The sequence below is a fragment of the Lynx canadensis genome, chromosome C1, assembly GCF_007474595.2.
Source record: "Lynx canadensis isolate LIC74 chromosome C1, mLynCan4.pri.v2, whole genome shotgun sequence".
Lineage (NCBI taxonomy): Eukaryota > Metazoa > Chordata > Mammalia > Carnivora > Felidae > Lynx > Lynx canadensis.
Window position 1 is genome coordinate 209795615 of NC_044310.1, and position 12543 is coordinate 209808157.

The 12543-nt window shown below is 41.2% G+C and overlaps 2 protein-coding genes across 15 annotated transcripts in view; both read left to right on the plus strand.

The window, feature by feature from the left end:
- The window catches only part of COL4A3 (collagen type IV alpha 3 chain), a 137075-nt gene extending 132526 nt beyond the window's left edge, over window positions 1-4549 (plus strand). The window contains exons 51-52 of one of the 2 annotated variants that reach the window (XM_030325810.1): window positions 926-1098; window positions 1695-4548. In XM_030325810.1, the coding sequence (XP_030181670.1) occupies window positions 926-1098; window positions 1695-1779 (258 nt within the window). In that variant the 3' untranslated portion in view covers window positions 1780-4548. Of the gene's footprint in view, window positions 1-925; window positions 1099-1694 lie in introns of both variants that reach the window. The other variant, XM_030325809.1, reaches the window with a different exon arrangement.
- Window positions 4550-8601: 4052 nt separating this feature from the next.
- The window catches only part of MFF (mitochondrial fission factor), a 35317-nt gene continuing 31375 nt past the window's right edge, over window positions 8602-12543 (plus strand). For 12 of the 13 annotated variants that reach the window (XM_030324280.1, XM_030324284.1, XM_030324289.1 and 9 more), the window contains exons 1-2: window positions 8602-8756; window positions 12135-12246. The gene's annotated coding sequence lies outside the window, so the exon portion shown is untranslated. Of the gene's footprint in view, window positions 8757-9164; window positions 9185-12134; window positions 12247-12543 lie in introns of those variants that run through there. The other variant, XM_030324282.1, reaches the window with a different exon arrangement.

A 12543-nucleotide genomic window follows, 5' to 3' on the forward strand; every position in this document is an offset into this window, starting at 1 on the left:
GGAATGAAGCCGCCTGATGTCAATGCACGCAGCGTGCCATGGACATTTGCTTGAAAATCTAGAAAGATACTTTTTTTAAAGCAAGTTGGGGTTTTTTTGTAAATAAAGGAGCATTAAAAAAAAAATGACTTCATCCACAAATTCTAAATAAGACATTTAGGTGAAGAGTAATACCATATTAGTAATGGAATGCCTATATTTTTACCTGGCAGCTGTTTTATATAGATAGATCTTCTGTAATCCTTATGGAAACCCTAAAGGTATTTTCTATTATCTGCAGTGGTATGCTAGTAAGTGGTAAAGCTAGGATTTGAACCTGAGTCTGTCTGCTCCAAAATCTTATTGCCTTACACTGTGCCCCTTTGACATTCCTATGAAGACGGGAACTAAGAGAAAAAGACTTTTAAAGAGATTCCCCAGATCTAAGTGCTAAATGAAGAAATCTATGGACTGACCATCAGTGACTGTGCTAGCTGCACATATGTGGTGGGTGGTTATTCATATTTTGTGTAGCATCATTTAGGAGACATTATCCCCCCTTCTTTACTGAAAACATAGTGATGAGTTCAGAGGGTGATCAGTACTATAAGGGAAATAAGGAAAGATAAGGAGAGAGATTGTGAAAGGGACAATGTCAAGGAAAGCCTTCTTCAGATTATATTTAAGCAGATCCCTGAACTCTGAGAACAAGCTAGCTGAGGAAAAGGTGCATTCCAGGCAGAATAAATAGCTTTTGCTTTCTTTTTGATGACTATCCCTCAACTTGGAAGGTAGCTAGGGTATTAGCAAATCCGGGTAACGAAGCATAAGAAGTTTAGTTCATGCTATTTTCTTTTATTGTCTATTACCCCCCCCCCAAGTGTAGAGCATTGAAAACTTGAACGCCACGCACAGAATTCTTATTCAGAGATTTTTACCTTGACAGTTCACAAGTGCAGGTTCTGAGGGCGCAGGTCAGGCTCTGGCATCCCCTGGGTCCTGTCTGGAAGAATTCCGAGCCAGTCCATTTATAGAATGTCATGGAAGAGGAACGTGCAACTACTATTCAAATTCCTACAGTTTCTGGTTGGCTTCATTAAACCCCAAAAGAATGTTCAGGTAACTATTCAAAGTCAAGTTTAACCTGATGACTCAATCACAGACTTATTCAGAGGTTGCCCTGTTAGATTTTCGTTACCTGGGTGTTGATGATGAACATCGGAAAGATCTCATGCCAACAAAATCCAGTTTAGCTTGGCACTCGCAGTGACACGTGTCCTACAGTGAACAAATAGCCATGGCTTTGTACTACTGCACCAATAAAGACCCCAAAAATGTGATTTCTGTCACCACCAAACATATTTAACATTTGTATATAAACTTGTAGCAAGTGACGAACAAAACCACTAACCGATCTGCTGCTCTTAATTTACTGCACTGGCAGACTTGTGAGTAATATAGACTATTTAAATGGTAAGCGTGGTTTTTATTACAAAACAGGATTTGTGAGTTTGCATCACAGCCTATGTTTCCTTACTGCTGCTGAAACACAACTAAATTATAAAATGTCAACAACATTATAAAATGTCACAACAATATGCCTCCTGTAATAGAATTTGATGAGCTCCAATAGTTATTAACAAACCTCAAAGCCAGCAAATATTCCCTTTTTATCTATATTGATGAGATTTTTTTGTTTTTTGCTTTTATTTCAGAAAACCTATTCCATCAACTATGAAAGCTGGGGAGTTAGAAAAGATAATAAGTCGCTGTCGGGTGTGCATGAAGAGAAGACAATGAAGAAAACAGAACTGTTCTTTTTTGTCCTAAATAACCAAGTAATGGTGCAGAATATGCATTTATTTGGGAAGTTTTCTCTAACCAAACAATATGGTTCTGTGATGACTTACTACAAAGTTTCTATTTGTTTCCCACACAACAAAGCATTTCTTCTACGTCAGTTCTGCCATCCGGGTATCTAAATATGCGATCTTGCCGAGTTTCCCGTGGCAAGGCAGACTTGGCCAAAAATACCACTGAGATCATCTTCCATTCGTATCCGGTGCGCTAGCTCCATGGCGAGTGTATAAAGTTTGATGCCACAAGTTAACTGGATTTGCCCCCTTCTAGCCCAGTCTTTGAGACTCAGGGAGGCTAAATCGCTTTGAGATTGTGCCACCAACCCCTCCCTAAAACTTTAGCCCCTGGGACAGGAAGGAGATGGGGGCAGGTGGAGTAATAGAGCCTCATGAAATGTACTGTACTTTCAGACCCGTTCAGTAACCGAAGGCCTGAGGAAACCAGAACCGAACTAAGGTTCATGGATATTCTAGGGCTCTTTCAAAGGTACCCAAGACTAAGGCCAAAAGGGGGTTTCCCTAAGGCCAAAAGGGGGTTTCATATTTTTTTAAAGCTTTGTTTTTCCATTGAATTCATTTCACCGCAGCAGTACGACCTGCTTGTGTTCCCATGGTTACCCTTACTGAATTAATTTTAATAGGCTGATGTTATACACATACTCTGCAATGTATCTCACTTCCATTTTACCAGCTCACCCACACAAATAACAAGGACACTACTTCTTCAATGTGCACTTTAACCCCATCCCTATAGATGGTCAGAAAACTTAAGACATTTGTTGGCTAATCGGGCTCCAGGTATTATTCCCTTGCTGTGATCCATTCATATTCCATTTAACCTGGGCATTTCCAGATTAATTCCCTGGCTATTTCTCTAATTCTTTTTTTTGTAAAAAAAAAAAAAAAAAATGTGTTTTATATTACATATTCTTACCAACCATGTGGAAAGAGTTGTGTAAAAATCTTAATGTACAAATTGTATAGTTTGGCAGATATAGGTCTTAAAATTTGCTTTTCAGTGTGTTGATACATTCCCAAGGTTACTTAATTCAACTGAACAAGCATTTCATTCAGCACCAAGCCATGTCCCAGGCATGGTGCTAAATTATAGCTAGTAAGGGGGAGAAAAAGAGACTTGCTTTTGACCTGATAATCCAGAAGAGGTGATGAACTTACTGCTGCCGTTAAGACTCCCACATATCCGAGCTGGGGTTTTTTTTTCCCCCTTTTCTTCCTTTGTCACTGTCCTTCACTGTTGTTATATGCCATCAGCATAATTCAGTAGATCTCTGTAAAGATTTACAAATAAGATCTTTGCCCAGGGAAAGCCCAGGATATCTAGCTTCTCTTAGGCATTGCAGAAGCCAGGTGGGAACAATGTTAAGAAAACAAAGGTCTGCAAAACTCTAGAAACCACTTGTACTTGATGGTGACACTCTCTGATGGATCTGAGGCCAGGTATCCTGAGGCCAAGTTCTGAAGATGCTTTTTGATCCCCCCAGGTGGCCTCGGTGGTGCTGATATTCAAATTCAGGTCACTGCTTCTGTCTCAGTTGCGAAGTGAAGGTGTGACCGCACAGGACAGCACACACTGTGACTGTGGTTCCCATCCTTCGCTGCTCACATGACTGCCATCAAGACATTTGTACATTTGAACGTTATAAAGTGCATTTTACTTAGTTTACGTAGACTCACCTCATATTAAGACTTTTTTGCTCTACAAATACCCTACGGTCCCAATCGTACAATAATGGCATAGAGGGCTAACTGACGTCCACAAACCCTCTGTAAGCCAGTAGTTCTCAAAGTGTGGTCCCTGGACCAGCTGCATCAGCAGCATCTGGGAACTTGCTACGAATGCCCATTTTAGGGCATCGCAGACCTACAGAATCAGAAACTCTAGGGGGTAAGGCCCAGAAATGTGAATTTTCACAAGCACTCCAGGCGATTGCCAAAGCACTCCATGTTAGAACAAGTGCTGGAGGCAAACAGCCAAGAGAAGATTCTGCGGGCAGTTACCTGGCACCGCTGGCTGCTATAGCTCCATCTGTCCCTCTCTTTGAAGTCCCAGGTCACAAACGCCCTGAAGGTCGGCTAATTTTACTAATCCGGGAAAGCCCTAGATTGGTGCTACAGCCAAAGGACTGGCCTCCGTTTAGCCAAGCCTCCTCTCCTCTGGCCGCTTATCAGTGTTTAACTTCTGACAAAGACAGGCTGTACGAAAGCCTTACATTCCAGTGAAGCCATTAACAGCTGCTCTGCCATATGTCACACGTCTGAGACTGACCATTGAAACGCAGCTCCCCTGCCTTGCTTTCCAGACGCCTAGGAGTAGCTTATAGTGTTATGCAGACTTACCTTTGTAGATAAAATGTAAATACCTTGTTTCTTTTAAAATTGGGGCTTCAACTTTGGAATTTCACAGTGTGCTAAAATAATGGATTTCTCAGAGGTCTCTCTTTTTGCAAGGTAAACATTATTAACTTATTTATGAAAGTATTACAATAATGCTAAATTTGAATTTCAGTGCTAATTTAACTTACAAAGATTTTTCTATGCAGCAAATGTAACTTACTGCAACTAAACTTAATTTAATGTTTACTCTATAACCAAATGAAATATATTTAAAATATATTGAATATTTTATATTATTATATCCTGACAACATTACAATGTTGTAATGTACTAATATTTCTGTAATTATAGTTAAAAATTATTTTATTGTATTGTCTAAAAATAAAATTGAAAAAATGATATCTGGTCTTATTTTTTTCAAAATGGAGGTAATTTTCTGAGTTGTAAAAATAATATATATTCACTGTTAAAACAACACATGATGCAAACTTCTGAAGTATATAAAAATTGCCATGATCTAACCCGTCACGCTCACCCAAGATAAATAAGGTATATATGCCCTTCCAGAGTTTTTCCCTGTAAATATGTTTTTAAACAAACTTGGGATAAAAACATGCTATTTTGTTACCAGATTTTTTTTAACTTAATACTTTATGGACATATTTTCACATCAATAGACAAGAAGTAATCATTATTTACACCATAGTCCATTGCATGGATTTACTACATAAGTTGATGAATCCCCAATTGGTGGACACTTGATTTAGTTTTATTATGAATATATTGTACATATTTCTTTTTTTTCTTTAATTTTTATTTTTTTTATTTTTTTTTTATTTTTTTTTTTATTAAAAAAAAATTTTTTTTTTAACGTTTATTTATTTTTGAGACAGAGAGAGAGAGCATGAACGGGGAGGGTCAGAGAGAGAGAGACACAGAATCTGAAACAGGCTCCAGGCTCTGAGCTGTCCGCACAGAGCCCGACGCGGGGCTCGAACTCACAGACTGCGAGATCATGACCTGAGCCGAAGTCGGCCGCTTAACCGACTGAGCCACCCAGGCGCCCCTTTTCTTTAATTTTTAGAGAGAGAGTGAATGAGAGCACACAAGCAGGGGAGAGGGGCAGAAGGAGGGAGAGGGGGAAAAGGAGAGAGGGAGAGAGACAGAGAGAGAGAATCTCAAGCAGGTTCCATGCTCAGTGTGCAGTCCAACGTGGGGCTCGATCCCATGACCTTTGGGATCATGACCTGAGCTGAAATCAAGAGTTGGACACTCAACTGACTGAGCCACCCAGGCACCCCCTATTGTAAGTATTTCATATCAATTTTACTGTTACTTCCTCAGGATCAATCTCTAGAAGGAAAATTATAGCATCAAAGGACTCCCACAATCTTGGTCTTTGATATACATACAAAATGTTCTCCAGGAAGGTTGTGAGAATTTCAAGCTCTATCAACACTGTAAACACCCATCTCCTTACGCTTTTACCAGTTCTGATATTTGCTTTGTTATTAGTATTTTTTATTAGTGCTTGTTTTTGTTTTCCTGTGAAGGGCCTGATCATATCTTTGCTCGTTTTCTATTAGGGTGTTTAAAAAATTTTTACAAATCAGTTAAGAAAATGTATAGATGACCGAAATTATGGGTCATACGTTTTGATGTTTCCCATTGATAATACAAATACTCCTCATTCAAGGAAACATATTCGTAAAATTTTAAATGTAAAGAAGCAGTAAAGAGGAATGCTTCTCACATGCAAAATATGAAATTTTGTAAGTAAGGAACTTTCAGGCTATGTTAAATGGCAATCAAAATAATCAAAGGAAGAAGGTGAATGAACAGGAATCCTGAGTAATAGTTCTAAGACAAAGAAAATTCTTGCTCAAATACATATTTTAGAAGTATTCTCATAACTGGACCCAAAATCTAAATTGAAAACATTTTGAGCCAAAAAAAAAAAATGTTTATTTAAATGAACTTATTTTTACTGCTGGCAAGTAGAGGAATGAATGACAGTGGCCGTTCTCTCTCTACTTACAAGCCTGTTTGGAAGGAAAATAGTGATCAGTCTCTAACGGATTCTTAGCAACCTACTGACAGGGCACTCGCAGAGTATTAACAGTGCCTAGGTCACCTCACCCTATTCCCAGCTCTGCCTACTGAAAAGTGAGAAACAACCAAACACGGAGTAAAAAATAAATGATGTTGTATAACCAGACTAAATCTTAAACATTCACATAAATATGACCTTCTCTCTTGGGGTGTTTGCAGACTCTAAGGTAAAAATGCTGACATTGCTCAAAGACTTTGTAGAACTGTTGCTTTGGAATTATCATGAATTACAGTTTGTCAGCCAAACCAGGAAATGGGTCTTATCACTTTATACCCAAGACCTACACGATGCTCAAGATATTTGGCTCCACAGAAGACATCCAGATGAGTGAGACACAGAGACCTTGGTCTCAAACACAGAACTTCATCTGTGGTCTCAACACAGACCAAAAAATAAGGCGAATACATAGATTAATTATAATACTGGACAGAATGTGATAAGTGTTACAAGAAACAACAAATAGTGATTCAAAAATTGGAGGCTTCAGGAAATAATTACAAAACAAGGAATATTTTAGGTGGTCCTTTAAGGCTAGTCAAGATTCCAGGAAGCAAAAGGTCGTCAAAGGCACGATAGCATTCCAGGTGTCAGGAACAGCATGGATAAGGGTAGGCAGTTAGGAAAGCACGGAGCTATCTCAGAGAATAATTCGTGGTCAAGAATACATAGACTATAAGAATATACATGGAATACATAACATATGGAATATATGTATTCTCTGTATATGGAAACGTCACATACGCATACATACACACACAGTGGTAAATAAAGTGGAGTAGTAGGAGTTAGGGCCATATTAGGTAGACTTTCAAATACCAGGTTGAACTTGTACTTCATTGGCTGGTATAAGAGCCAGTGAAGATTCTGACAAAAGAAAATGATCATATAAATGGTAACCTAGAAGGTCTAGTGTCTTATATACTGCCCTTGCCAGGCTATTCCATAATTTCAAGTGTTTTTAAAAATTACTGGATTGCTGTTATGGACTCCTGAATTGTAGAGAACTATAAGTCATCAATTTCTTTTAAACCTAGGGCTTCAAATTTGGGATGTCACAGTTTGTAAAATGAGGTTCTTTGCCAGCCTCTAGTAAGAATTAGAGGGGAAAAAATGATTGTAGAGATGGGGAGGCCAGTTAAAAGGTCATCAGCCCAGATGATGGGTAATGGTCTAGCAGGGGGAAAAGAATGGACAGAGAAAGTGGACAGTTGGTATTAAGATGAGGGAATCTGAAGCGGGGGGGCGGGCGCTTGGGAGACAGTGAAGATGACTTCAGAGCTTCAGAGTTTTAAAACTTGGTGACTGGAAAAATAATCTTGCCATGAACTAAAAAAAAAAAAAAAAAATTCAGGAGAAGGTATCTGAACTGGGAAGAGGGAGAAAATTTGAGTTTGAAACTCTGTTGGGATCAAAACTCCAAAAGGACACTTATGAAGAATTGGCTAAACTAGTGCGACAGGATGGGACTAAACAGATGTGTTATTTACATTTGTATCTATTCTTACGGAAGGATGATTTGCCAGTATTGTGAAGGGGTCCCAAGTACATTAATTCTCAAAGTGCTTTCCAAATTATTTTGAAGAATGGTAACATCTCTGGAATATCTTTAGATTCTACAGTAGTCCCTACTCATGTGTATGTCCTTGTTGGGCTGTTTGTTAAAATCCAGGCATATAAAACATTCCGTGATTTGCTTCAGTCCGTACCAATGTCGGTTGAGTATGGTACTGAATTTCCCGAAGTTAGTAGTTAGGGGTTTAGATCCAGAGAGGGCTCTCCGAAAGCTAAACAAGGCTGCTAACTACTTTGAGTCCTAACCTCTCTTTTAACAGCATTCTCATCTTGAAGGATTGGAGGAGCCACTCGGGGCAGGGGCCACTGTTTTTCAAGAAAGACATCTAATAATTAGAGGGCTCGACTAGAAATCAAAATTGGAGCGTGGATCACCACCAGAATTGGCGAAATATACAGATTATTAGGCCTCACACCACAGAGATTTGGGTGCAGACAGTTCTGAAAAGTAGTCATATTAAGTGGCTACCGAAGATTTACCTTGTAAACACGTGGGTCTTGAAGATCACCAACTCCAATAAAGTTCAAGCGTGAAGCCAATTTGCACCGCCCTTGCTTTGTTGCCTGCGGTTGGCGCTCTTTGCCCTCAACAAAGATGTCCCCGTATCGCCGTCGCACTGCCCCCGTTCCTGTGCGTGAGCCTCACGTCCGCCCTTCCCCGTGTCACATGACCACGAACCTGCCTCAGCTACGGCTCCTGGCAAGGGCCAGCCCCGGCCGTTCTCGCGTCTCTGCCGGCCCGCTGTGGGCTGCTCCGGCCGGTGCTTTGACTGGGCGCCTCCGTGCGCTCGGCCAACGGCCTTTGGGAGCACCCACCCGAACGCCCCCGGAGCCGGCGGGCGGCGGCCCTCGCCCGAGACACTCCAGCGGGCACAGGGGTGAGTGTTGATGCCTTCCCGATCCGGGACCCGCGGCCCGAGCCAGCTTCTCGGCCTGGCGCCGCGACCGTGACCATCCGGCCGGCGGAGGGACCCTCGGTGACCCCGGCCCGTTCATGGTGTCGCCCCGAGTCCCGACTCCCGAGCTCTGGCCTTTCCTCCTCCTCCTCGGGGCCTTGCCGCCTCCTCGGTCCCCGAGGAGCTCAAGGGAGAGCAGCACACGCTCCTGCGAGCTTTTTCGGGCTAACCTCTCCCCGCCTTTCTAGCTCGGGGTCTCATTTTGACCACAAATGTGGACTTTCCTGGCTAGAAAATAGTTTGGGGGAGGGGGTTGAGAAACCTTGGGGGCGTCCCGAGAGCTTGAACGCGGAGCTTTGCTGGTGGTCTTCCCTCATCCTTCCCGGCCAAGGCCCCCGAGGCACCTTTCGGTATGACCTTGAACCAGCCGCCTACGGACTTTACAGTTTTGGGTTCTGGTTTGTACTTTGTGGAAAATGACGTGTTCGCAAAGGAAGGCCTGGTTGGAAGCTGGTCGGCCGCGGGAGGCCCCTTGGTCGGGTCCGTCTTGTAAGCAGCCTTCTCCCAGGTGTGGATGATGGGAGTTGCTTCTCGGATTCCCTTCCAGGAGCCGGGAAGCCGGAGGAAAACTCGAGCGCCTGTTCCTCGGAGCCTCTGACCTTGGTCTGCAGGGCGAGGCCCCTTGGATGGTGCAGGAACACCCCGGGCCGCGTCCTGCGTCGTTAGAGCAAGGGGCGCTGTGTAAGGGATGAGGAACCTTTCAAAGTGGTGGCATCTTTTGGTTGCAGCAGATAAGAAAAGCCCCAGGGCTCTTGTTCCCAAATGTAGAACCAGTTGTATTCAAGCCTCGCATCCACTGAGAGACTTGATCGGAAGGACCTTAAATGTTTTCTCTCCTTAGATTAAAATTTTTAAAAAAACAAAACAAACAAAATTGTTTCTGTGTCGATTTGACACAGAATGAGATCCCAAAGGAAAAACCCCTCAGGAAAATGGATTTGGAAAGAATTAGAACGATTTGGTTGTACTCAGTAGTCTTTCCCCATATAATTAAATTATGTGTAGGAGCTGCTATCTTTTGGGTTTCAAACGCATGCGAATTGCTTTTTGCTGTTCTTTCCAAAAGGAAATTGTGTGTTCTGTCCCTTCCTGTCTGATAGGGCTGCCCCATTGTAGGATTGCACAGTTTAGCTCTTGCTTTCCTCCCTTCTGGTGTTGAAACTTGTTTTCTGTGGATGCACAGCCTTACTTTAAAATTTGATAATTTATGTTTTTCTAAGTTTTCAGTGACATTTCTTTAAACACTGCAATTAATCCTGGATCGCTACACCCTGATTTGCTAATACACCCGTTTGTTTAGTTGCTTGAAAAGAGAACTGAAACAGGGTGACCTATATAAAAACCTTAAACTAGGTCCACACAATAAGTGATAAAGAACCAGACACTTTTTTTTTTAAATAATTGGAGCATTTTATAAAGCTTTGCAACCACAATCAATTTGACCCAAGCTGTTCCTGTGACTTCCTGGGCTGTTTCTCTGGGTTCCAGTGTTCTGATACAGAGATTAAAGTCAAGCTTGAATCATTGTGTCCCAAAACTGGGACACTTTCCATGAGTGGGGTCTGACTTGATTCTAGATAGTATATGGATAAGGATTGTTTCAAATAGTTATGTTTTTGTTACATGTATGTATAGATCAGATCCGTGGTTTGAAGGAGTTATGTAAAATTTCCTTTCAAAACACATTTATTCAGTATTTTTTAAAGTTGAGATAAAGGAAGAATGAAGTATGGATAAGAGAAAACGTATAGTTTGAATGTGGAAAACAACTATGAAATCGGTAAGTTACTTGTGTTTGGGAAGTACTAGGCTTAGAAATTAGAGGTCTAAGATCATCGATGATTCTAAGAGCGATTTGGTCTCCTTAGTTACACAGTGGAGAATTGTGGACCGGTTGCCTAGTAGATTCTAATTACAGAACCTCAGGAATTAGTGTCTTAGCTCCAAATGAGAAGTTTATTTTATGTATTGCCAAAACATAATACCAAACATGCTATAGTCTAATGAATGAGGGGGGAAAATAGATTCTTAATCTAATTAGGACAGTGAGTGTTAAATCTTAGAAAAGCTCCGTTTACTTTTTTTTTTTTTTTAATGTTTATTTTTGAGAGAGAGAGAGAGTGTGTGTGTGAGCAGGGGAGGGACAGAGACAGAGGGAGACACAGAAGGGAGCCAAAGACACAGAGGGAGCCAAAGCAGGCTCCAGGCTCCGAGCAGTCAGCACAGAGCCCATCGCGGGGCTTGAACTCATGGACTGTGAGATCATGACCTGAGCTGAAGTCGGAGTCTTAATCGACTGAGCCACCCTGGCACCCCAGACCATTTACTTTTTAAATTTAGGTAGCTCAGATAGGCTGCAGGAGAATGTGGCTTTTTCCAGAAGTTGTCTTTTCAGTGTCTACCTTTATGATCTAAGTGTGATATTTTACAAACTGAGAGATTCTCCTAAGACCAGATGTTGCTCGTAGAATGAAATGTTGAGGCTCAGTGGGATGTACCAGTGGAAAGCCAGTAAGAAGACTGAAATGCAGTAAACGGAGTCGGGGGGGGGGGGGGGGGAATAGCACATTTCAGGGATATAATGTTGTTTGGTTATCTTTGGCCCTTGCATATTATTATAAAACTTCAATTTATAATGTCACAGTACTATATCCTTTTGAGATATGTCTTTTCTGTATCATAGTTGAAGATAAGCTTTTACTGTGTGTTTCAGATGCACCCAAGAATTGCAAGAGGTTCTCTTCTAGAAAGATGCACAAAAATTGATAATAGAGGTTGCCCGTGGGGACCTGGGTGGTTATAGAATAGGATCTGGTGGGACACTGTATTTTCTCTGTGTGTTCTTGCATGTGCCTGTATTGCTGGTTCAAATTCAAACACTGAAGGAAAGTTGTGAATGAAATTAAATAAATATGAAATTAAATTACGTATTGAATGAAAATAGCTGAATGAAAATTTAGCCAATACATTTGTTCCTTCTTTGTATGTGTATATGCATTTACACATAATTGTTAAGATTCTTTTATATTTAAATGCTTTTCATCTGCCACATCTTTCTAAATTCACATCAGAAATGATGACAGTTCTTTATTTTATCTTGCACTAACTGATGAATGGTTGTAGGGCCCTGGCTGTGGGACTAAACTTGGTGGTGAGCTTGTTAATTTTTTCTTTCATTATTGGCTTCTTAATGTAAGGTTGTATATCTTTGGTGACTTATCACTTAGAGGATTTCCAGCAATGCGTCCCTAACGTTGGTATCATGTCGCTTCTCAATTAACTCCTGTTTTTCTCCCTTAGGGACAAAAGTGGCTCTAAATCCAGCATAGGCACCTTGAAGGAAGTTAAAGGATTTAATATGAACCACAGAAGCAGATAGTGCCGAACAGCAAGCAGCCACTGGTACACATTTGTGAGTAAAAATTTTGTCTTTTGCCTCTATTTTCTTAGTCTTTAAGCCATCTGTATGCCAGATCCTCAAAGTTCACACCTTTGGGTAAAGAATAAAGGAAGCAGTTTAGCAGTCGTAATTACTAATTAACCGCTTGTCCCTAAGTAACTTGTTGCTCCCTAAGCAACCTCCAAGAACTGTCCTCAGCATCTCATTGAGTGAGGTTGGTCAAGGGTAGTAACATATCTCTGACATGCAGGTTAGGAGATACCCCAGGTATGACTGGCCTTTAATTACCCCAGGTATAACGGTCTTTAA